Source organism: Ammodytes marinus, assembly GCF_949987685.1.
Source record: "Ammodytes marinus genome assembly, chromosome: 2".
NCBI lineage: Eukaryota > Metazoa > Chordata > Actinopteri > Uranoscopiformes > Ammodytidae > Ammodytes > Ammodytes marinus.
Window position 1 is genome coordinate 12,731,432 of NC_137231.1, and position 26,210 is coordinate 12,757,641.

Consider the following 26,210-nt stretch of genomic DNA (forward strand, 5'->3'; position numbering starts at 1 on the left):
GGTGGTAATTTATATTTTTTACGTGATTTATTTTGCATTGTTTTTCCACATACAACATAGCTAGCCTATGTCCTTTTGTGTTTGTAACATTCCATACCACTCCATATAGCACCTGCTAAGTCACAGCGCTACTTAGTCTGGGGTTATCATTAAGAACGTGCCTTGTGTATGAATAATGAAGAAGTTCCTTTGATCCCATCCCCTTCAGGTCTGCCGCCCCCAGCTCTCCAGGCTTTGTGCAAACTCATCACAGCTTCAGAGGCAGGAGAGCAGCTCATCAACCGGGTAGGCCCCTGCTGCTCTCAACACATGCTGCTGGAATTTTCAAAAATCTCCATTCACCAGATAGATAGATAAAAAAACATTGCCATTATTTAGTCCTATGAACTAGTGAGGCAGTTCCTCTCACTTTCTTTGAAATGTTCCCACACGTTTGCACCACAAGGTTCTTGCTAGAAAATAAATGATCATTGCGTAAATTAGTTACGTCACGACTGGTGACGCGCTGGCAACAACTGAATGCTGCACAGAAACCTGACAAGCAGTCCTTAAAGTGCAAAGTCTTCACTACAATCTGAGTGCTGTTCTCTTGCAGCCCGGCTCATGACACCGGAGAATTAATCTTACAGTGCAGAGGTTTATCCCTGTTTACGTGTAACATGTGACTATCACATGATTACAGTGAAAGACTATCCAGTGAGTTGGTGATAAGCAGTTTGTGTTAATAATGGTCTCAGTGAACAGAACATAAAAGATACTCAATCTAATCTATCAACGCTAATTGCATCATACTGTATTCCATATTAAATACTTTTGTTACTTGTTGCAGTTCTCCCTGTTGACCTGAACCCTTGTACCCTCTGTGAATGGCCTTTGTGCATGCAATTAAAAGCTTATTTCTCTCTCCCCTGCCCCCTTACGTGCTGTCTGAAGGCTGTTAAAAATATGGTGGCAATGGTAAGTGGGCCCTCACCTTACCTGCACTCCATCCCACTTTACCCAGTCCCTCCTCTCTCCACTTTCTATGCTTAACGTTCTATAACACCACCTTCATGTATAGAAGCTGCATGAAAATGTAGCATTCGATTATCTTGTTTCCCTGCTGTTTTGCATTTGAATGCATGAGGTGTAGCTTAGCCAGCACTTACAGTGTTTTTCTTCTTTGTATTTCTTATGCATTGCGAGTTCTTGTCGACAGTTCTTAGGGATTGAGAGTATTTAAGGATTTGCAGCCCTGGTTCACTGCAGGTCAAAGGAAAGTTTCAGGGTGGGAGAAGGGATAAAGCTATGATGTAAACACGGCCCTTTTGTAATCGTCAAGAGTGAATTAAGGAGACGAGGCATGTTTCTACTGCACAGTTACGTCAAGTTGACAAAGGTGTCTCTGTTCCAAGCCTAGTAATCCCCAAACAAAACGGGCAAGTGTGCTCCTAGGCCACGCGTAAACCCCAACAAAGCACAAACTCTTTCAGCTCTGCTACCCTGCAGACGCAGAGTACTCAAGCAAATCACTCAAACATGTTAAACAAAGGCCCATTCCTACTCCAGAAAATATTTAAAGTATTTCCATAATAAAAATATAAGGGAAACTTATATAAAAAGGAAATATTTATTGAAATAAAGGAAACTATATCACTTTTTACCTGGATGTTTTTAAGTTCTTGATAGAATAGAAATTGTTTGATCACAGACAAATTCCTTTTAACCATCAATCCCAGTAGAATTCACCAGTTTGATATAATCCTGTACTCTTTCCTAACCACCGTCTCTTTTCCCGCTTTTTTTTGTTGTCTTCTCCCTCTTCTTCCCTAGCTCCATCAGGTGCTAGTCCAACTCCAAACAGGAGAGAAAGAACAGGATTTCTCCCTCCTGCCCATTCAGGTGTCTATCAGTGTGCAGCTATGGAGACTGCCCGGATGCCATGAATTCCTGGCTGCTCTTGGTGAGTCCTAAGAAAAACTGTCAAACCCTGTCCATTCAAACCTCTCATCCTGCAAACTCACTGACATATTGTCAATTTGTCTAAGTTACAACCGTTGTCCTTTTGTGTGTCCGTGTGCAGGATTTGACTTATGTGAGGTCGGCCAAGAGGAAGTGGTGCTGAAGACAGGCAAGCTAGCCAACCGCCGCACCTTGCACTTTGCTCTCCAGTCTCTGCTGGCGCTGTTTGGTAAGCATGCTTAGTTATTTTCTCATATTTATTGCATCATCTTTTTTTAAGCCATCCTGTTGTGTGAATCAGGTGTCACATTTGTACCTTTTTTTTCCTCTTCTCTTTCTTCAGACTCCACAGAGCTGCCTAAGCGTCTGAGCCTGGACAGCTCATCTTCCCTTGAGTCTCTAGCTTCAGCCCAGTCGGTGTCCAACCCCCTGCCTATGGGATACTCAACCCTGCCCTTCTCTTCACATTGCCTGGACAATCAGGCGTCGGATGCCATCTCCGTCTACAGCCTCAGCTCTGTAGCCTCCACTATGAGCTTTGCGTCCAAGTCAGAGTGTGATTTCCTCGGCCATCGGCAACGCGGCGGGGCCACGGCACACTACTCCATCCACAAACACGCTCACGTTCCCCGCAGTCGCTCCTCTCCTCACGGGGCGGCTGCTGCGGTGACTGGAGCCCGGGGGGAAGATGAGGAATACGAAGGCTTTTCCATTATCAGCAGCGAGCCGCTGGGAAGTCACTGTGACTCTCTGCCTCTGCCGCCCGGACACAGCCAGCGCCACCACCGTGGAGGCAGGGGGGTGGTTGGTGGGTCTGGCCCAGGAGCAGGCAGAGGCTACACTGTGTCGGTGTCATCCAGAGGCAGTGTCAGCACCCCCACATCCCCCGTCAAAACATCCCTGGTGCCAAGCCCAAACTCACCGTCCCAGAAGGTGGGTAAGGTGAGCAGCTCAGATACCGGTGAATCTGACCAGTCCAGTACGGAGACAGACAGCACAGTCAAGTCTCAAGAAGATAAAAGCGTCCCTCTGGACCCTCAGGAGCTGGCCCAGAAGATCCTGGAGGAGACCCAGAGCCACCTCCGAGCGGTGGGTAGTCTACAGCGGGCTGGGCCAGAGGGTGGGCCGGCTGGAGGAACCTCAGGTCGCAGCAGCGCCTTCCGCTCCTCTGAAACAAGCGCGTTCAGCCGTCCTAGCAGCAGCGCTAGCGGTCGAGCTCAATCTTCACCCAGACCCAAGCCTCCCTCTCGTTCCTCTTCGCTGCAGAAAATAAGTTCTGGCTACAACAGTCCTGCAGTGTCCGAGTCTTCCCAAAAAGAGGGCAGCCATCCTTCGCCCACTCTGGACAGCCACGCACAGTTCAGATTAAAGTACCCGAGCTCCCCCTACAGCGGACACATCTCACGTTCTCCCAGTAATGTGTCTCCCAGTTCTGGTCACCAGTCCCCCGTTGGTAGTGCTCCGTCCCCGGCCCTGTCCTACTCCTCTACGGGCTCAGCCTGCTCTACATCTGCGGCCGATGCCCCAGCCTTGGACCGGCTGAGGAGAGGAGTCATTGATGAGAAAGTCCAAGCTATCCACAATCTGAAGACCTTTTGGGCTAATGCTGCTGCCCAGCAACAGCAACACCTAGGTCCTGTCAGAGCCGTCCACAGTGCTTCTGGCTCCTTTGCTTCTGCCAGTAGGGATGTACTGAGTCTTCTCAACCTTTCTCCACGCCGGTGCTCCCCTAATGATACCCAAGACAGCCTGGAGCTGCGGGAGCTGGGGCTGCACTCACTGGATAGGGGCAGCAAGAACTCCTCCAATGGACACCACTGCTCCAACCCCAGAAAGGTGGCCCCATCACCTACAATTTCCACAAGCAGTAGCCCTGGTGCTCGCTCTATCCGACTACCTGCTGGCAATGGATACAAGTTCCTGTCGCCTGGAAGATTTTTCCCTTCCTCTAAATGCTGAGACATTTAAAACTGTCCTATACTTTCATCTATCATTTACTATCCTGTGTGCTGGAGGAGTAGGGCACTTTTCAAGGATCACTATTGGTCCAACAAGATTGACTTGACAGTGAGAAGGATTTGATTGGTCAGTGGGTGTGATCCTGCAGAGCTACATGAATGCTTCAGAGAGTGTCTTGTCTTTGTGCCCATAACACTGTAAATGGCAATGAGAAATACTCAACGACCTGATACTGTGTTTGTGTGTAACTGTGTGTCAGGTAGATGTAAATGCCATTTGGTATTTTCACCCCAAAACGTTGCTGTTTGTGTGGGCCAAGATGCAACAACTATGACTGATTTCCTCCATTCTATTTTTTGTTTTTAAATTGAATGGTTATTGTTATTATTGTTTATTATTGTTATTAATATTATAATAATTATTATTATGTTTTGTAAATTAATTCAAGTGTTTCACAATCAGTATTAAGCGTTTTTATATGAATTAAAAAGTGAACAAACCTGTACCATGTAAAGATGGGAAGAGTGGGGAAAAAAGATTTAATATTTTTTATTGAAATCAAAAGGGCATTTGGCCTGATTTCTTTGTGAATTGAGTGTCTGCTCTGAAGCATGGATTCTCTTGCTATTCAATGTTAAGTACCATGTATGACTTTTTAGCCCATGATTTTTTGAAATTAAACATGAAGTTTCATGACAACCATCTGTCATTTATCAGTAAACCGTTTCAATAAAAAAAAACATCATGTTTGCTTTCTTGTGTTTCTAACTTCTATACACAGATACACTCAACAAAAATATAAACGCAACACTTTTGTTTTTGCTCCCATTTTTCATGAGATGGACTTAAAGATCTAAAATTCATTCCAGATACACAATTGTACCATTTCTCTCAAACATTGTTCACAAATCTGTCTAAATGTGTGATAGTGAGCACTTCTGCTTTGCTGAGATAACCCATCCCACCTCACAGGTGTGCCACATCAAGATGCTGATCTGACATCATGATAAGTGCACAGATGTGCCTTAGACTGTCCACAATAAAAGGCCACTCTGAAATGTGCATTTTTTTGCTTTATTGGGGGTCTGGGGACTCAGAACCAGTCAGTATCTGGTGTGACCACCATTTGCCTCATGTAGTGCAACACATCTTCTTCGCATAGAGTTTATCAGATTGTCAATTGTGGAATGTTGGTCCACTCCTCTTCAATGGCTGTGCGAAGTTGCTGGAGACGGCTTATGGTGGAGAAATGAACATTCAATGCACAAGCAACAGATCTGGTTGACATTCCTGCTGTCAGCATGCCAATTGCACGCTCCCTCAATGCTTGTGGCATCTGTGGCATTTTGCTGTGAGACAAAACTGCACATTTCAGGGTGGCCTTTTATTGTGGACAGTCTAAGGCACACCTGTGCACTAATCATGATGTCAGATCAGCATCTTGACAGTCTAAGGCACACCTGTGAGGTGGGATGGATTATCTCAGCAAAGCAGAAGTGCTCACTATCACACATTTAGACAGATTTGTGAACAATGTTTGAGAGAAATGGTACAATTGTGTATCTGGAATGAATTTTAGATCTTTAAGTCCATCTCGTGAAAAATGGGAGCAAAAACAAAAGTGTATTTTTGTTGAGTGTATATCTGAGAGATAAGAATCACTCTTTGGTTGAGCTGCTGCTCACAATAAATGTCCACACTAACACAATGAAGTTATGAAGGCCCAAGAATGGAACTATCTTTATTTTATCTTTATCTTCTTCTTTTGGAGGTATCTAGGCCTGGCCTACATCTCTGCTATAAGATATTTCAAGAATGCTAGATGCATGGTGCACCCAATGCCAGACAGTGCTTTTAACAAGTCAATATTAATAGACTGAACAAGTTTGCTTACAGCAGATTAAAAAAACGGACCTACTAGTTTTATTGTGATATATTAAATATCTGGTGCTGCTTGATCAGACCTGGTGTGTAAAGGGCGTGTTAAAGCCACCAAAAGGACATTATATTGGTTAAAACTAAGTAGGCCCCATTCTGCAAATCACCGGTCGCGAGGGAGGGACCGCCCGCCGCTCTTACCAGCTCGTGACGTCAGCAGCACTCAGTGGTCGCTGGGCAGTTACAGTAGAGTCGAGGAGGAACAAGCAACGATGGTCCTCATCAAGGAGTTGTAAGTGCGAGCTTTCTGTCTAAACTGTTATTTTTGAAGAATATGTGACCATTTGCGTCATTGTGTAAAGTTGTAGGTTAGGTATGGAAGTTATTTTTAAGAGGATGGACACTAGTCAAAACTTTTCATCTTGTCTGTGTCAGTCACACGAGGGAAGGGGAAGGGTGGTATTGCTCAAGAGAACCGCTGTGGCCTACCGGCGTTGACAGCGGTATGGGACTGTGTGACAGCTGCTCTTATCCCACTGATTCCCCTATGTTCGCATTAAGTAGCTGGCTCCTGAAAACCTCTGTCTACGTTCTGTGTAATGCGTTTAAAAGATAAGAGTAATGGAATTTGTGCTTTTAAGCCGTAAAACTGATTACTTTGAGCTGTGAATTAGCTCATGCCTGGCTAACGCAAGCTAACCTAACGGTATACCATGAATGGGAAATGACCTAGCGCTGCTAATGTTATCTTTGCAACATAAACTCGTGGCAGCGCCAAACAAACTATATGAAGAGAATATATTTTGATGTGGGAAAACTGCTGGTTTTCCAAACCGTGTCGTAGAACCAAGCTATTTCAAACAACAAGCTTGCTAGCGGGGGTAGTTCATAACGCTAGCTAGCTGTTAGCAGTGTGAGTCATGAAGTTGGGTAAAAAGATGCTTGTGTTGACATTAAATCAATTATCATTTAGAGCAAATATGTTTAACCACAGCAGTTTACTCATAACAATCCTGCAGGAATACATGTCTAGCTAATGTTAGCTTTCCACATGCCTTTTGAAAACGTTTGTCGGATATTATGTGCCTGCAGGAACAGGAGATGTCTAGATGCTAGTTTTTAACTTTTGTTGTTGTTTCGTGTGAGTAAAACGTGCATTTGCTCAAGGGCTCGCTCGCCAGCTGTGCTCAGTGAAGGCAGATTGTGTCTACATGCATTCACATCCATGTACTGTTTTGTGTTGTGCTGTGGCAAATGCCATGAATCTTGAAAGTCATGTCATGAAAAACATTTACTCCTTATCTACTCAAAATGACCAGTCCAGTTGGATTTCCGAACTTGATGATGTGGCTTGTGGCCATGATTGTCAACATCAGTCATCACAAAGCCTTGCGTTTGACGTTTTCAGTGGCCTAGGGGGTAGCAGCCCTAGAGAGATGAAACATCATCTGCACCTGGATATTGTAAAAATTCTCCAAATTTCAACACAAGCTAATAGCGTATTGTTTATTATGGCCTAAGTCTAATTGTCATGGTTTTCAACAGCTCATAATCAACACCAAAGAGCACATGGGTAGAACACTTGCAGTCAGAAACACTAATAAAGAAAATGCACCATCAAATGTGTATGTTTCATAAGTTTGTAATCATCTCCCAAAAAAACCTTGATTCAATGCTTTTTGAGTGGTCTTTTAGGCATTTCGGTTAGACAAAGTCCTCTTTACAAGTACATGTTACTTTGTATGAAGGGTTTGCGGAAAAAAAGTCATGTAACAAAATGCAGATGCAGATCAATGGTTCAACCGGACTGGCAATTGACGAGGCAGAAGGAGACAAAGCTACCTCAGAGCAACGTCATTGATACAAGAAATTGAAAGCATCAAAATCTGTGCAAAATTAAACGGGAAGAGGTTCCTGTTCATTAATGCCTATACACGGGCTAGAAGCAACAGGTGTGTGAGCAAACCTATTGTTAAAACTAAAGAGGAGGTAAGTTGATTGGCACTATGAATCATTAGAATCTAAGCTGAAAATACTTTGGACTGAAACATCACTTTAAAACTATCCAATCCAACCACTATGTCGAATATAGAGGGCCAAAAGAAAAACTGCTTCCCCAAAAATGTAAAACCCAATTGAAACTGTTCAATGATTATCTGGACTGACAAAATCAAAGAATATTTAGGTGAAGAAATGGCTACAACAATATTCTACCCTGTCATGCAATACTGTGGTAACATCAACTAAATGGAACTTTTAATAGTTTGATATTTTTTATTTTGCGGCCCAAACTATTTCAAAGTTAGTAATAAAAAATCGGAATAAAAAAAATAGTTTTTGTTTTTAATCTATGTTAAAATGGACATTATTGAAGAAAGGACGAAAACAACTATTTCTGGTGATTCCAAACTGGAATACAGCCTTGCTGTAGGTTTATGCGTTGAGAGAACTTCCTCTGCCTACTATTTTCTTCACTGTGTGGTTAGTGGTCATTGACTGAAGCTCCATGTTCATCTGTGTAAACGATGCTTTATAGGCTGGGCATACCACACCCTGAATTAGAAGTCTGTTGACACTTATACCATGCAAAAACAATCTTTAATGTGAGGATATCTTAAATGTGTATATTTTATAAGCAGCTCTACACTCATTCACTAGTGTCTTTCAGAACATTTTATGTTTTCAGGCAATGTTTTGGCGTTTTCTTCATCTCATATCTCAGCTTAACTGAGCGCTCTGACTATTCCACTTTAGTGTAGTGATATGTTCTTCTCATCTTGCTGAAGTCAGCAGTGTGTCTAACTGGGCGTTACATTTTTTAAAATTTAAACACAAGAGTCACCATCACAACCTTCTTCCTTGTCTGTAGCAGTGAGAATAGTTCTGTGCATTGTGGAGGTCATTTCTAATGCCATGATGGAGCATCACTGCTTCTTCTGCAGTGGTTCATTTTTCCTTCATGGTGTTTAAAGACTTGATACATGTTTAATATCATTTTGAATGTTTTATACATGTTTGACCATGGTCCAAACTAGGTCAACATCACTAAATCATGTTCATCTACCCTTTCCTTGAGCTTCAAGTTATTTGTGGCAGTTGTGTTGAATTTAAGCTTGTTGTTTACTTGAAAGTGTTTCGTGACATTAACCACACGTCTCTGTTTTGCAGCCGTGTGGTTTTACCCTGTAGTGTGGAGGAGGTGAGTAATCACTCTTATTCTCCCTTATTATCATATTGATTTAATGAGTAATGTTGTATTTTTTTTCTTTTCATTAATACTTCATTTTCTTGTTTCAAATTAAGCTCAAGTGTACAGACATGAGCCAGCTAATCCAGTCAAATCAGAGGGAATTATATTGGCCTCCTTTCTCTTCCTATAGAAGCCTTAACATTGGTCAATGTTCACTTGTTTTAAATAAATAAATCTATATGAATTAATGGATTCATGTTTGTTTCAGTAGCACAATGTTATTTACAGACCGTTTACAATACACTTGTTGCACCCCAATTATGTATTTCTGTTGGATCTCATGTGCAGTAGAAACTGAATCCCTTATTTGGGCTTAAAATGGATCACGCATCACATGGGGATTGTTTATAGGAATTACAGCATGTCTGTGTAATGTAACCTTGATTTAAAAATAATTGTTTTGGCAGTGAAAAAGGAATGTGCCATTAGTTTTTATCCTTTCCATTGTTTAGCTTCTGTTTGCAAGTTAAGGCGAAAGTCCAACCCAAAAAGGCTTATTTCTAATACGTCTAGATGTTTACAAAAGCAAGATTTGTTTATAAAGCAAGATTTGTTTTATAATGGTCTTAAATCATGAAACCAAACTCTCCTCCATCTGCCTTAAATGGTGATTAAAATATCTTTGCAAGTAGTGCCTCATTTTAAAAGTAATTCTGAATATTATTAAATCAATTTAAAAATTAGGATTCTTTATACATGTACTCTGATTAGTGTCCCCCCCCCCCACCCCCCCCCATAAAGACAAACATCCACCGTCTGTTGTTCTAAATCATACCACTACTTTATTTGTTCTGCAGCGTGTGGGATAGCCATAAAGTTTGAAATGCAAATAGACTGTCCAGATCATGGCTGCATTGTGTTTTTTAATTTGGTAAGACAACAGCAGAATTGGACAAAAAAAGGCCCACAGATCTAACACAAGCTTATTTGACCATTTAGTTTAGCATTGATTTTTCTTGCCACTTTACATAAATCTACACTCTGTTGGATTGAAAGCAGAACAGTAACACATCAAGGTCTGTGTTGCCCTACTTGCTCAATAAAACCCAAATCGAGAGTGATGAATGCTGTGTCTCAAAATCACGAAATAAACGTACAACATACTTTGACCTCCTCAAGCCTCTAAAAAAAAATCATTAGAATCAAACTGTTTGGGAAGGAAATGTAACTTTTTTGCAGAAATGATGACATTGTATCTCCTAGGTCAGTACAACCATAACCTGTGCTGAGGCAGATTCATTCATTTGAAGGAGTCACACGCTAATGATTGTCAGGAAACAATTCCTAGTTTCCTATTAGGGACATTTTACAACTCATTGAACCAGGAGCATCAACAAGTGAGTGACGTGTTTTTTTTGTTGTGCTACAGTATCAAGTGGGACAGCTCTTCTCGGTAGCTGAAGCAAGTAAAAATGAGACGGGTGGTGGTGAGGGCATTGAGGTACTCAAGAATGAGCCCTATGAAAAGGACGGCGAGAAAGGACAGTATACACACAAAATCTACCACTTAAAGAGGTATGTTCCCCTCTCTCTCACCCTTCTTCTTAATTCCATGTTATCCCATAATCCCATTCTCACTGTGTAATAGCAGTGTGCTACCAGACGGTAGCAGTGTTGTCCTATCTATGTTGTGAAACATTTGGAATTTCCACCTGCACTCTTTCCTCCAGAACCTCTGATAACTGAAGAAATGTGTCTTTCTTCTCCCTTTCTCTACCTGCATCTACCCATTCCCACCCCCTCAGTAAAGTCCCAGACTTTGTCAGGATTTTTGCCCCAGAAGGCTCCCTGGTATTCCATGAAAAAGCCTGGAATGCCTACCCCTATTGCAGAACCAGTGAGTCCCCCCTTGCCATTCCACTTTCCCTTTTTACCCTGAAACCCTTTGTCCTCCATGATTGAATACATTTCTGTTATTTGCATCATGGCCATTTTTTATTTTTTTATTTTTTTAGAAATTCTAGTGATTGTTTTATTCTATACAGTATGTAATGGTGTTTTTTGTTTCTTCCTCATCATGCCTGACCTTGATGCAGTTGTGACGGTAGGAAACCTTAAATTGCGTATGATTTAATTATGTTGTGTTATTTAATTAGGTGGCGTCAGTGATTCTGGGGAAACGGCATGTTGCAAGCTGTGCTGGGCCCCCTTTAAATGTCCTTTGTTAACATACAAGTCGACAGGCTGTGTTCACAGTACAGGTAGTGAATTGAGATATTCACTGATTTCAAAAAAAGAAAAAAATCATGCGTTTTCCAAAATTGCTGACTGCACCTTTTTAATTGATTCAACATTGTATATTTAAGATGTTTCAGGATATTCAATTTACATTCTGTACATTCAGTTCTTTAATAACCTATCCTATGCCATCCTAACTCTTTCTTGTAGAATGAGTATATGAAAGACGATTTCTTCATTAAGATTGAGACGTGGCACAAACCCGACCTTGGAACACAAGAAAACGTGAGTAGAACTGCAGCCAATCAAAGCAAAAATGTGCAGTTTGATTGTCCGATTTGACTTTGTGTGCTTTTCTTACAATAGTTTTTTTTTCTTTTTTTGGTCTTTCAGGTGCACAAACTAGACAGTTCCACATGGAAGAATGTAACCGTTGTGCCCATTGACATTGCAGACAGAAGTCAAGCGTCGGCTGCTGTAAGTAGAAACTCTTCTGGCACGTTTTCATGGGCAAGATAAAAACACAGTTTGGCGCCTTCATGTGGATGAGCCTGATCATAACATAAGCGTTCTAGCAAACCCAATCCACTTCACAATGAGGAGGGGTTAAATGATTGAGCATATTGTAAAAGAATAGTGTTTGTTTTACAGGAACTTAATAAGTACAGCTTGGACAATAAGCTATTTTGGTGAATCAATATATGGGTCAGAATTATGGATACTCTATAGAAATATTGGTGCATTCAAAATGGTTTCCTTTAACAGATCAGCATACTATTATGTGTGTGTTCTATTATATATAGTCTTTATGTCAGAACATGAGGACAAACGCTCATCACTTATTGTGGAGCTGTTTTAGAAGAATGAATGGATCCAAAGGCTGCATGTATTTAGGTAAACTGTATTACAAGAAGATTAAATGTCACGTGTATCTTTCTGACAGTGGAAGAACTGAGACTGACATTAGATGGATCATCATTTCATTATGTTTTGAATAAATGTGAATGATTTAACATTTTGGTCACCATTTGTCATCACCAACTTGAAATCTTGCCTTTTTAAAAACACAAACGTGTTTATATATTATAATATATATTTATATGTTTTTATAATATTTTTCAGTAATATTATAGATTGTTTCATTAGAATAGACATTTGTTTTTAATACGCATACATTTTAAATATCGTATTTGAAGATGTTACACATTATTGCTGTTATCTAACATCACATTGCCTCATTTCACTCCAGTTCTGTGTGTGTTTGGCTATTTGACTGTGAAGTATTGGTGTGTGTGTGTGTGCGTGTTTGTTTGCGGTGGGTAGTTAACGAGGCGGAGGTGTTTGCCTTGCTGGAGGAGTGTGTTGTGTCTGAGGACACTATCAGCTCTCAGCCTCAGGCATGGCTGCGGGGCCTGGGGCGTACCGCCAGCACAGATGAGTTTGTTAGTGTAATTAAGGCTCACTGTGCTACGTATGCCGGAACTAGACAAATACACACACCACACAAACACGTCTACACTGTAACACACTCCTTTACTTGAGGAGTAGGTCCTTTTTCGTCTACCACTGCATATCGATTCACAGACCTCATTAGTGCAGCTCACAGTATTGTTATAGTGACTGAGCTCTCAGCATTAAAACAGTCAAATTATTGTGTGTGTGTGTGTGTGTGTGTGTGTGTGTGTAGGGGTGGGTTTCTATTACTTTCCACGTGGTTGGCACCCTCCTGTTGGCCGATAGCCCTGAAAAGTAGCTTTTTGCTTCAGGCACATCATGATTTATTTAAAATTGCTGGGCCCTCGAGCTTTTGATAATTTGAAAGCCATTTCATTTATTTCTATTCCTCTTGCCTGGTATACGAGTCAATGTATTCATGAACACATATACACTCAGTAGTACTGCTCACTATGTTTCTATATGTTTTTAAAAAGATCATGACAACATGACAGAGATCCTCCTGTAAAATGGTGAATAAGTGGTAAGTTCAGTCAAACGGTCTTGGCAGGACATGACTGTATGTGATGTAAAGATAGACAGTTGTTCTTCGGCACATACATACATGGATGTGCTGCAACACAAGCTCTCATCAGTACACACACAGGACGTTAGTGGCAAAGCACATTCACTTATATAAACTGGCCCAGTGTCACCATAATTAAACAGATGTTGCTGGTGGCATCAACACCCCATAGCCGGTCTTTTATATGCGAGCCACTTAAGACTGAATTATGCTCTGGTCTTGCCGCATGACATTATCTCCCGGGGCTGGCCAGTTTTGGAGAATGAATGCGGTACGCTTTGGCCTTTCACTGCTGTGTTTCTTAGTTTAGAGCACCGTGAGTGAACAGTGGTGTAGGGCAAACAAGCCATCAATTCTGTAACCTACTGAATACCCTAACTACATTAAAACTTTACTTTGTTTAGTGCTTTGTTTTAGGAAATTATAATAAGTATATCTACTTCTTTTTATTTTATTTTTCAACATTTTGGAACACAGATTACCTCAGCCTGTTTTGTGTCTGCTAAATAGAATGTGCTTTGTATTATATTAATGAAATAAATTGTTCCCACTGTAGGACTACAAACCAGATGAAGACCCTACCAAGTTCAAGTCTGTGAAGACTGGCAGAGGACCTCTTGGGCCCAACTGGAAGGTAATGCTCCTGAAATCCACATTCACACGTAAACTGGCAATTAATGTTGCAGGAGAACAGTATAACAGACTATTTGAAGGGGGTTTTCTACCTAGGTTAACTATGCAAATATGTTGCTGGTGTAATTGCGCGAGACCTTGAATAATTCTGTTCACAATATTTCCAAAGCACTTAATAAAATAAGGCAAGGTTGGTCATAAAAATAAATTACAAGAATATGGACTATCTATGAATCTGTGTAGAGCCCACTCCATAAACTCCAAGGTGTGATTGTTGGTAAAGGATGCCCGCTGCATACAACACTGCATAGAACAGTTGTTGGAGAAACCCACAACAATCAAAACATGGACATGTGAAACAAATAGGAAAGTACAGTGGTGTGGGATCAAGGATTGAGCTTTCTGTGTGGTGGCAGCAACATGCTGTGAAGATGCTGCTCTGCTGCATGTTTAGGAAGGGTTATGAAGGTAACAGGGGAAAATGAATGCAGCAAAATAAATCCTTGAGGGAAACCTGCAAACTTGGGAGGAGAGTCAAGACAACGACCCAGAAAATAAAGCCAAAGCCACTGGAGAAATGCTTTAACCCATTGATGACTATGGCAATCTAGGATGCATGTCCTTAATGCCTGAGGGTTTTCTGAAAAAATAGTACGAATTGTCAAGTCTACCAAAACCTTAATATTTAAGCCTGTGTAGCACATAGAAACATGAAATAAAATACATTTAAAAGTTAAGGTTCACATGTTTTATTTAAACATGCTCCCTTAGCGCTTACAAACCAACAAATATTTCTAAAAATCGTCAAAATTAGATGAATTAAAAAATTATTAAATATTGTTAATAAATAGATGCAATGTGTTGTGTGATTTTCGTCAGTAGTCTATAGTAGACCTTGATTCTGCGCACCAAACGCCACTAACTGTTCTGTCGCCGACATAGCTGGTGTATTTTTTTTATTATTTTTTTAATTTTTAATTTTTTTGATTGACATGATTTTCGGCAAACCACACAACTTTTGGGTGGTCACGTGGTCTTAAAAAAATCAACAAAACCCACCTCATGTGTATTTGAACCAATGACAGTGCATTCAATGCTGGGAATGCCATGAAAATTAGATAAAGTAATAATGCTGCACGATGCAGCATCAGGCAGGAGAGCCAATGTGGCATCGCGCAGCAGCCGTCATCAATGGGTTAAGACAACAAGGATCATATCCAAGAGTTAGAGTCAGAGGCCAGACCTCAACCCAATCAAGACGTTTTTGGCTGCACTTGCAAATATGCTTTTCACTCATGGTCTCTATGAAAGTTGACAGTGCATGAGAATGGAGAGCAGTTTCAGAGTTCAGATGTGCAAAGCTGATGGCAGACTAATTCACATGGACTTTGAACACAAGATAGCGTTACTACATTTGACATGAAGTTGCTTGCACAACAAGCTAGTTTATGTTTTCATATTATCATTATATTTGATTCATGTACTGTATATCCGTGAAGAGTTTTTTCACATAAACATTAAAGTCCTTTCCCACACCGGCTCTGTTGCCTGTTGTAATCCAAATGGCTGTACAGGAGAAGGCAGCGCTAGAGGGAATGCTAGAGTGGGGTCGACAGAGCTGTAAGGCTGCAGTTTGATGAAGACAAATCACCTCTTTCCCGGCTCTAATTGGCTGTAATAGAAATGTCTAGTCACCAGGTCAGATACGGGTTCTCCGTCTGCCAGACTTTGTGTGACAGAAGATGAAGACAGAGAGGGGAAAGAGACTGTGAATGGACGTTGATTCTAAATTTGACAAGCAACAATTCTGTGTAAAGACTGATGTACTTTTGACATAGAAAGTAATACATCAATAAGACGGAGAGAAAGTTTGTTTGGTTGCTTTCCCCTCTAAGCCGTGCCTCACCCCGCAGCCTCACAAACCGGTCCTGCTCACTGCTGGAGAACTGAGGATTCCTATTCTGCAGTGGAGCCCTCAAAGTGCACCATGGGAAACTTTTACTCTGCTTCAAGAATTTTCCCAGAACAAAGAAGGACAACTTTTTATTTTGTGTTTTTTAATTAGATCACTTTCCCGTCCGCTGTGGACATGGAAGAAGACGGTTTTTGAAAAGGTGAAAAAAAAGGAGTTGTGTGACAACAGAGGCACAATTTCTGCCAGCTTCTCAGAGCAATGAAACTCTTGTCTATCTCTGCATGCACACATGCTTGCATATCGGTACCCTTTGTATTTCTGAAAACTTCTGCTCTTTTGAGCGGGGCATAGAGAGAGGGAGAGAAATGTCACCGTAAGTGTTTTGATGTAGAATCCGTTTCATGTGAAGTTCTCCTTTAGCGATGACAACTTTTCTAAACCCACTGCAAATTTAGAACTGTGTCTCATTTCCCTTCTCTCGCTCTTCTCCATGATGGTGGCATCAAACAGCGGTGGGATGAGGATGATTGAGGCGGGTCTGTGGCATTTTCTCTTGGAATGCCTCGGCATAATAGAGTGATTAATTAAACAGGTGTTCTCGGAGGGAGACTGTGTGTGTGTGTGTGTGTGTGTGTGTGTGTGTGTGTGTGTGTGTGTGTGTGTGTGTTCTGGGGGCGAGCAGGTCCTTGGTGTTAATAATGTAACCAGCTTTGCACCGCGACGCCCTTATCGCTTTCCAGAGCAGCGTTTTATCTGCCTTCCTTGGCCACAAAGGCACGCCTGTCGGGAACGGTGTCGCTGTCAGGGCAGAAGCAGAGAAATGGTCCCTTCATCTGGAGTTTATCCACTTTGCTCTACCCACCCCCCCTCCTCCTCCTCCTTTTCTTCTCTTCTTCACAGGGAGGCAGAGTGCAAGCAGCCCATGGATTTAGAAAGTGTGTTGTAGATTAGGGCACTTTTATCTGTGCACAGCACATCTTCATATTGATAATTATTTCAGCGAGCTCCATACCCAAAGCATTATGTATTAATGGTTTTCTAGCTTTGAATGCAGCTAAGATTAGTCCAAAATAATATTCTCTCAGCCTTCTGCTGTTTTTACGATTAGTCTCTCATTGAAAAGTTTCTGTAAAGTGTTTTTTTTTTTTTTTCTTCTTTTTTTTTTAACTGTCATATATTCTGATACTGGATTGTAAGCATTGTCATTCTTTTACTGTTAACAGAAAGAGCTGGTTAGTAAGACCGACTGCCCGCGGATGTGTGCCTACAAACTGGTCACGGTCAAGTTCAAGTGGTGGGGCCTGCAGACCAAAGTGGAGAACTTCATCCAAGAGGTCAGAGTGACATGTTTACACAGTTACAGTCCATTATCTCGGCTCATGCGTTGTATGTTGGGATTGGAGAGTTCCAGTTTTGAAGACACTGTTCATTCTCTGCCTCTTTGACTGTCTGAGTGACAAAGACTAGCACAGTGTGATTTCTTTCATTTTATTTCCTCTATACAAATGCTTGCTGATTACAAGCACATTATAATTGCAAACGAAATATGATTTGAAGTTTTTTTCTTGTGTTTATTGATTTCAACCGTATCACACAGACCTAACCAACACTACCATTTTCTCCCTCAGCAAGAGAAGAGGATCTTCACTAACTTCCACCGCCAGCTCTTCTGTTGGATTGATAAGTGGGTGGATCTGACTATGGAGGATATCCGGCGGATGGAGGCAGAGACACAGAAGGAGCTGGATGAGGTCTGTGCATCAGTATAAAATGATCCAGAATAACAACAATAAACACTAGTGAATATGATGCGTATCGTTCATTGTTGATGGGCTTGGACCTATCTCCTACGTGAAGAGTCTCTGGCATGACATTTCTCATACTAAGCCTGAGCTTCGGTCTGAGCTCCCAGTGTTTCTCTTTCTCTGGTTCAGCTGTTGTCCCTATCACTAATCATCAGATAACTTGAATAGTTAAGAAGCATGCTGGTATCATTTAAAACTGGACACCATTGTGTGGCTAAATCCCCTTTCTGAAGGTGTGCTAGACTTGAAGCTGCTTTTATCACAGTATACTCTCAATTTAGGCCCATTTCCTGTCATCTTATTCATTTCTTAACTTGATGCTTGCATTTGATTATTTGTAAATTTCCAACAACTCAATTGGTTTGCACAGACCTGGTGCTTTCCTGAACCTTTCCTAAATGTACCTTCTAATCCTTTTTTTAAAATGCTTCTGTCAAACCATAACTTATATTTACTAATTCACCGTCTTCTACTAACGATATTTATAATTTCCAAATGAAATAATTTTGTTTTATAGTTTGCAACCCAAAGGAAAACATCTGATCGATAGCAGAATATTGAAATGTAAGAGAAGGATATCGACGTCCTGATTAACACCACTATCACTGGCTTTCCAAATGAGCAACATAACCATTCAGCATGCATTTCCCTGATGACATTTACAGAACTAATCTGACTTCCTTGACTCCTAACTGAAAGCAAAAGATGTTTAACATTTTATCAAACTTTTCAATGGTTACCTAATCAAAGCTGCCCCAAGAGGCTTTCTGATTGTCTTTGTGATTTACTCTTTATTTTCATTTTTGTCTAGATGCGTAAGAAGGGCTCTGTGAAAGGTACAAAGCCAGACGAGTAGCCCGGCCAGGTGTAGGTCTGAGTATTGCTGTGTAAGTTCTCACTGGTAGCGGCCAGTCTCTTAAATGCTTTCTCTGCTCCCTGCGGGGTTTCAATGTTGCTTTCACTCTGTACTCTCTGGTGTTGGGAAAGGGCCAGTGTGTGTGTGTGTGTGTGTGTGTGTGTGTGTGTGTGTGTGTCTCCATAGCTCACTCTGAATTAGTTAATCAATAACACCAGATTTCAGAGACATATGATGTATGTGCTATGTCGTTGGGTGTTTTGCTGACTCGGTGAAAATCTCCCACAATAGTTTGCACTGGTGTGTGTGTGTGTGTGTGCTTGCTTATGTGTTGCATGTGTGTACACACTTTTGTATGCAAGTGCCTTGTCCTCTGGATATATCCAGACATCTGGGCAAACTTTTCTCAGAATCATACGTGCTACTTTTTAAGAGGTGGCCAGCAGTTAAACACATCCACAGAAGGCCCTCGTACCTGCAATCCAGAGCCTCCCCTTAGAGGAATAGCAGGCAGAGAAGAAAAACAGTCGTCTTTTTAAATCACAGGCTTTTAATTTCTATGAATCACATTCTCTGTAAAACTTTACCACTGGCCTGCTCTTGGAACTCCTCTAAATATCAGTCTGGGAACATTTGGCCGTACAAGGATAAAGAAAAGCAAGGAATCCAGACTGGACTGGCCAAAGTAGGCCAGGCTCAAACATTCCTGGCTTACTACCGACATACAGCATTTTGTGCTTAGCACCCCCTCTCTCCCATCTCGCCCTATTCAGCATGTGTTTCCCATTTTCCCTTGGAGTAAGTAAACAGGCGGTTGCCATCAACGAGAGCTGTGGTGAGGAGGCTGACGAGGCCTGAACCTCTGGGCTAGCAGGGTCCCAGTGTTTTTTTTTTTTTTTTTTTTTTTGGCATTTTCAAGCTTCATTAGATAGTATAGAGTTGAAATGGGGAGACAGCAAGAGAGGGGGGATGACCTGCAGTAAAGGTCCACAGGTCGGATTCGAACCCGCGACCACTGCAACGAAGGCCGGAGCCAATATGGTACGCTCTCTATCCACTACGCCACCGGAGCGCCCCGCAGGGTCCTAGTTTGACTGTATGGGACGACACTGTGATGGCGGCCAAAGCCTACACCCAGACGCTGCTATTCGGGTTATTGACAGAACTGTGCACCAGTCTACAACACTTGTGTCTGTGTATACTGGTCGGGAGGCATGAGAAGGAAGAGAAAGAAAATGGCAAGGAGGGGGCTTCAATATGGCTTCCTTTTCCTCATTAACATACAAATGGAATTCTGCAGTTGAGAAGAAGTCTGTGCTGTGATTGAGAAATAAGGGAGGGAGGATGGGTGGTGGAGCGAGGGTGAATCCTCATACCATTTCATCAGATCTGTCTATTCCTCTGTTTAGAGCTCCTGTTGCTCTGAACTGTTCCATTAAGGTGTCCGGCTATCAGATTCAAAACACTAATTGACTTTCCAAAGCCATCAGCCTCAGGGTGGGAGAGTTTGAAAGTGATGCTTTTATCTGTCTAGAAGACAAACAAGGGGCTTGATGAGGCCGATTCTTAAGGCAGGATTGCAGTCGGCAAAAGGACATCTGTTGGATATTTAATGCTTTATTATGCAAGAAGCAAAACCCAAAGTAATACATAATTAATAAAATGTTCAACTGCGTACCAACCAGCAACCATGTATGAAGGCTTTGGCTGAATTCAAGCATCCACTAAATCTGCCTTCACCTGTTTAACTTGCATACATCTAACGTGGTGTTTATTTTCCTATTGTTCCCCCACAGCTTCGCAAACAGGGTGAAATACGAGGAACGACTGCGGCAGAAGAATGAAAAGGCAAAGGATTTTAAACTCCCACCACGATGACGGCACTGATGGAGACTGCTAAGATGGCACCTCCTTTTGTGCCATTTTCTTTTCTTTTTTTTACCTGAACCGATTCAGGCTGCGGAGGAGGGGGCTCTGCTACCTGCAATCAATAGAGCATCCCTGACTTGCACCCAATCATAGACATTCTATACACTGAGGAATTGATTTGTAGAAACCAACACGATCCCAGCTGATACGACTCTGGTTAATTTTGATCTCCTGGGCAGAGGAAAGGCCTGCTATCAGCATCATGTTATTGACGAGACCTCGCCTTGTGCAAGAGATACGAAGAGGAGCTACTAGCAGTACAGAGAGAGATCTTTAAAAATATATATATATATATTGTTCGCTGGTTTTATTCCACAGTGGCAGGTGTTGGACCAAATATTTCCCCGTAAAATATTTTTGATTTTCTTTTTTTGTTCAAGTTTAGCTCCAAAACATTCCTCTCAAAATGATCCCCTGTCTGACCTCTCTTAATCTCCCCTCTATACTTTTAACTGTACACAGAGTGGCTCGGTGGTTTGCATTCCCCGGCATGAGTCTGTCTGTTTGTCATACTCATGTTCCTTCAAGCCACAGCCTTCATTAAGAGATTACTAACAGCCCTTGGCGCCTTTTGCCCATTGTAATCCTCCCCCCCCCCCCCATCACCCCACCTCACCCAAAGCACTGCATCTTATTAACACTGACAATCATGCCTGTACAGGTATTCACTCTCACTCTCATACAGATTTTAATAGAAACCCACACACATGCATGTGCCACAAATACATCACGCACCTGAGGATAAACAAGTGAGTTCATTCCCTCTCTCTCTATCACACACACACTCACACACACACACACACTCACACTCACAGGTATAAATGCCTTTGCGGTGAGTGATCTCTAAAAAGCTCAACTTGGGCAGATCCATGCAAGCTTGCTCAGCGACAGGATGATCCTTTTGGAAGTGTTTACTGCTCTCACTGATTTCACCTCCCCCCCCTTCCACTTCTTTCTCCCCACTCCTTATTCTGAAGACATTCACACATAGCATACAACACAGCATTCACCTCGCTAACAGCTGTCCCCAGAGAGAAACTGCACTGAAAAACAGCCACAGATGGTGCTACACACCCCTCCAGCCTCTGTCACAAGCCAAAATGCACCTCATTGCTCACCCCAGAGGCCTGTCTCACTCATCTGTAAGGTAGACACTTTTCCAAAAAAAAGGCCCGCTCCTCTCCTGCTTCATCTAGGTGTGTTTACAGACTCATACCAGCCTCACAAGTGCCCAGCCGACACTAGACTTGCCTTAAATCCCCCGACTTTTTGTACCTGTTGGAACTATTATACCTAAAGTACCTCTGCTGCCAGCTATTGCTCTAGCTACCTCCCTTGTTTTCTGACTGGCAATTTTCCTGACACCTAAAGGTTAGCACTAGCTACTGGCTGCTACTTGTTAGGAGTAAATCATGGCAGACAGAGCTTTTATGAGCAAATTTGTTTGTGATGACGCTTTATTTTTTGCTTGGAGGTGTAGTATTGCATGTGATTCCCTTTTTATGTTTCCTGATGTGTGTCACAGCGCCTGAGCGAAGGGCAATTCCTCCAGCAAGCAAAAGTGTTAAAGTTGCAACCGGTCAAGGCTGTAAGACTGTCGTTGCTGCAAACGGTTGCAGATTTACATATTTTGCCTCAAACCGGCCGTTTGATGGACATGCCATATTAATGACTTTTCAACATACTGCACTTTCCCCCGTTAGGCTTCAGAATCATGTAGCACTGGCCTACAGTGTTGATCATTGCTAGTGTTACAAACACCTGTGTATATAAGTGGTTTTCCTCATTTCATCCTTTTGTAGTGTTAAAGTTTTTTTGTGGTTCGTCAATTCTGAAACGAAAAATTGGGGCATTGTTTTTACAGATCTATTTTCCATAATACTTAGGGGGCAAAACCCCCTTTTTTTGAAAAAACAGACATGGAGTGTTGTAAAAGGTTGTTCACCAGAAATGATATCCAGGACCTTCCAGGATCCCAACCTGGGTGGACAACCTGGTCAACAAGCTGCTGGAAAGCTACAGGGGGCCGACATAGAGCAAATCAGAACCACTGTTAAGCAAATGGGGGTGGGCTAATAGGGAATTTTTTAAACTTATAGATATCATTATGAAACTTTGCAAGTTGATTACTGACATTAAAACAACAACTTTTTGTATTACAGTATTTTCCAAAAAGTTTTAATAAATATGAAATATCATCAATATCTTACTAATGATGCCTACATTTGCATATCTGCAAAGCCCCAAAATCTAGATGTTGGACAAAAGTCAATTTGTTTTAAAATTTTGAAAACAAAACAAGTGTCCAACTGCCTGAAGCCTTTCCTAATCACAGTTCAAATTTGATCAATAACCCATAGAAAATTAATTTTTTACACTGTTTTTTCCAAGGGAATGTCTAGCCGTTTCCTAAAATACCAGCTGGAGACTCCAAAAGGACACTTTTGGTCCATGGCACATGAAATGTAACTGTGTAAAAAATGTATTTTCTATAGGTTATTGATCAAATTTGAACTGTGATTAGGAAAGGCTTCAGGCAGTTGGACACTTGTTTTGTGTTATCTAGATTGTGGGGCTTTGCAGATATGCAAATGTACGCATCATTAGTAAGATATTGATGATTTTTCATATTAATTTAAACATTTTGGGAAATACTGTAATACAAAAAGTTGTTGTTTTAATGTCAGTAATCAACTGGCAAAGTTTCATAATGATATCTATAAGTTCAAAAAAATCCCCATTAGCCCATCCCCATTCACTTAAACAGTGGTTCTGATTTGCTATGTCGGCCCGCTGTAGCTTTCCAGCAGCTTGTTGACAAGGTTGTCCACCCAGGTTGTGATCGTGGAAGGTCCTAGATGTCATTTTTGGTGAACAACCTTTTATAACGCTCCATGGTCCATAAAATCACTTTGCCCCCTGGGTATAATCTCCTTTCAAGACATAGGTGTAACAAAATAGTCTTGGTCCCAAGACCCTGATGTTTTTACATTCTGTCAACTGTAAGTAATTTCCTAGGTAATGGGTTATTGGCTTGTCCAAAGAGTGTGAATGGATCGTTGATATGTTTACATGAATTCAGAATTTTTTTAGGCTGGTGATATAGGAAAACTGTTGGGAGAAATTGTCTGAGGCTACATTTTTTTTTTCATACCAACATCTTCTCAGGTGACCAATATGACACGAGGACCCTTTTTTGATATCGTAACTTATCCTTTGCCTCAAACAATTTACTTCCTTTCAGCATACCATATCCTTTTCTGTGGTATACTATGGTCCTACAATTTCAACATGATGGGGAAGTGGTTGTAATTCAGCCTGTTCCGTATTCTCGCTGTATACAGGGCAGCCAGTTGGCCCATTGTTACTGTACTGGGATTGTATGCATACACGTTTCAAAGAGCTAGAGGTGTGAAACAATTGCTCCTCGGCGTAATCAATGTTTCCAAGTCTATCCTAATGATTCCTGCTGTCTGTTGAATAGAGGAGCCAGTGGCTAAAGAAAACAACCCAAATCAATGGTTTACCATCTGTCAAGACAATGATATGTAGAAAGAAGAAGTATTCACAAAGCAACTGTTCAGTCTTAACCTAATTTATGAAATCCACAGCTGTTTAATTCCTGATCTGCCTGCTTTTAAATGTTTTCTGATCAGCTTTTGAAATTCAGGGGACATGGTAGTGAATATACGATATTGTGCCTTTTATTCTGTAGATCTTTTTTTGCCATTAAGTCTACATATTGTATCTATCAAATAAATTTTGTCTTTGAAAATACATTTCAGATAATGCTTCTGTTGTCTGCTTTTATATTCAGGTGATGAAAATTGAAGGCTAGGACTGTGTTCAGACTCCAATACACCAACAGGCATGCTCTTAGATGGGCTGAGGTGACCTGTCTGGGTTTTCTGGTCCCATTTTGGACCAGCTCACACCAATAGCAAGTTCATAATTGTTATACTACATTGGTATGCAGTCTTTATAACATATCCGGTTTATGAAGAACTGTCTTTCTCCCTAAATCATTATATTTTAAATAATGGCAGATTGATTTTAAGATGCATGAAAAGCTTCATCGTGAATTCCTTGGGAGTAGCTTAAACAAGGGCTGGGGCTTTGACTAAAAATATTAATTCAGATGGGATAAACATCCCCTCGAAGAAGTTATTGGTGACTCCAGAATGGGCTAGACTCAGTGACCCGCAGGTCAGGAGAGTCACACAATAACAGCGGAATCCGTGCTAAAGAGCAGGAAGAGCCGCCAGTCTGCTGCCTGAGATATCCGCCTTTTTATTGTTTGCGGAGGAATGGTCACATGTGCCTGCTGCAAGGAAACCAGTCATATCTGCCCCAGAACAAGCAGAATAATGCTGTTTCTAAAAGCGGAGATGGGCAGACTCGCCCACACACCTCCTGTTAAGTGGAAGCTCATACAGTAGGCCTACACTATAGTAGGCAATGTATCCATCCATCAACCCATGTGTCTGTCTCCCAAAGAAGATGTAGGGACATGTCGTGAGTGAGCCCTCCTGTCGTTTAAATAGACCAGGCTACAGATGAAGAGAAGAAATGAATCTCAAAGGGAGGCTCAAGGCTTGACACAGCAGGACATCCAGGCATGTTGCCGAGAAGAGACCGGAGTTAAAAACTATTTGTGATTGCCAGATTGCCAGCTTCTTGCTTCAATATATGCAGAAGTTACATTATTCTTGACCTGCACTGCTGTTTGTTGCGATGACACACACAGATGAGATCTTCTCTTGTTGGAGGAAGTGGTACATTGAACATTTAGCCTAGAGTATTTCAGGTCTTGTTTGTGTACAGTATGTGACCTTCCCCTGGGGCCAGATGTGCTCTGAGGCCGCAGGTTTTCTTGGAGAATCGAGTTATTTTTGGCTTGAGTGGGTCGGCAGTGATGTCACAAGTATTTCCTCATCCTCCCGGGGCTCGGGTTAAGTTTGGCACCAGAGATTCTCTTTGAGTTTTCCTGTTGTTCTGAGAGAGGTGGAAGAGGAGGGGGGCTGAAGGGGGTTCCACTGTCGCATCCCTCCCCTTAATACAATGGCGCTTCTCTGGATGACAGATGCTGCTTAACCCACCCTGACCCACAGAGTTGTGATGGCTCGGCTGAGTGACAGGCCCATAGAGGACACACACACACACACACACACACACACACACAGAGGCTCCACTCCACACACTGCCCGAGCTGCACAGGACGCTGCTCTTCTCCAACAAGGGAAGGAACTGTCTCTTTGGGCAACCCACCACTGTAATATATGTCTATCTGAGGAAAAGCTTTAGCACAATGAATTAAGGATAGAGAAGCGCGCCCACTTGTGCTATCTCGTCCTATTGAGTAAAATATTGAGACAAATTGAGTGCTAAATCACTGCAGAGAAGAGTGGTATTGTGACAGTGCTTGAAAGCCCGTAGACTGTCCATTGTCATGGAGTCGCCTCAGCTGAGGCTCTGAGCTGCATTTATCATCACTGGGGACTCATGGGGAAAGAGACCATGCCATCGGTTTGTCATACTTAACTTGTCTGTCTCCGTTTGAGAGGACAGAGCTAGCAGGAACTGTATCACTGGGATATTAGTATTACTGTCAGATGGAGCTATATCTAGAGTTATTTTTTTTACTGCTGTTGAAGTGTAGAATGATTGTTTCTAGAGTTGTTAACGGGGTTTGTGATACAACTGGCCTTAATCAGTTGTTGAACATGAATCCTGGTATTCCTTGGGGGCGTCACAGAGCAGTGATGGGCTGGCAGTCATGGCTAAATCAGTTTGATATTCACACACCGTTGTGTGTCTCTGGGTAAAACTCTAATGATGCTTCATCC

At 41.8% G+C, this 26,210-nt stretch overlaps 2 protein-coding genes across 3 annotated transcripts in view; both read left to right on the top strand.

Annotated features, from left to right (window-relative positions):
* LOC307266598 (tetratricopeptide repeat protein 28-like) overlaps positions 1 to 4,553 on the top strand; it is a 177,174-nt gene extending 172,621 nt beyond the window's left edge. For both annotated transcript variants that reach the window (XM_080048654.1, XM_080048655.1), the window contains 4 exons: positions 209 to 285; positions 1,813 to 1,942; positions 2,063 to 2,170; positions 2,285 to 4,553. In XM_080048654.1, the coding sequence (XP_079904780.1) occupies positions 209 to 285; positions 1,813 to 1,942; positions 2,063 to 2,170; positions 2,285 to 3,900 (1,931 nt within the window). In that variant the 3' untranslated portion in view covers positions 3,901 to 4,553. The remainder of the gene's footprint in view (positions 1 to 208; positions 286 to 1,812; positions 1,943 to 2,062; positions 2,171 to 2,284) is intronic.
* A 1,449-nt stretch (positions 4,554 to 6,002) lies between these two features.
* On the top strand, positions 6,003 to 24,131 carry LOC307260264 (phosphatidylinositol transfer protein beta isoform). Its single transcript, XM_080040456.1, has 12 exons — positions 6,003 to 6,070; positions 8,947 to 8,977; positions 10,398 to 10,543; positions 10,774 to 10,865; positions 11,065 to 11,072; positions 11,417 to 11,491; positions 11,600 to 11,683; positions 13,783 to 13,860; positions 16,998 to 17,108; positions 17,403 to 17,525; positions 18,391 to 18,466; positions 20,232 to 24,131. Exons 1-11 carry the CDS (start codon positions 6,051 to 6,053, stop codon positions 18,433 to 18,435), a joined length of 813 nt encoding a protein of 270 aa, XP_079896582.1. The 5' UTR covers positions 6,003 to 6,050; the 3' UTR covers positions 18,436 to 18,466; positions 20,232 to 24,131.
* Positions 24,132 to 26,210: the final 2,079 nt, after the last annotated feature.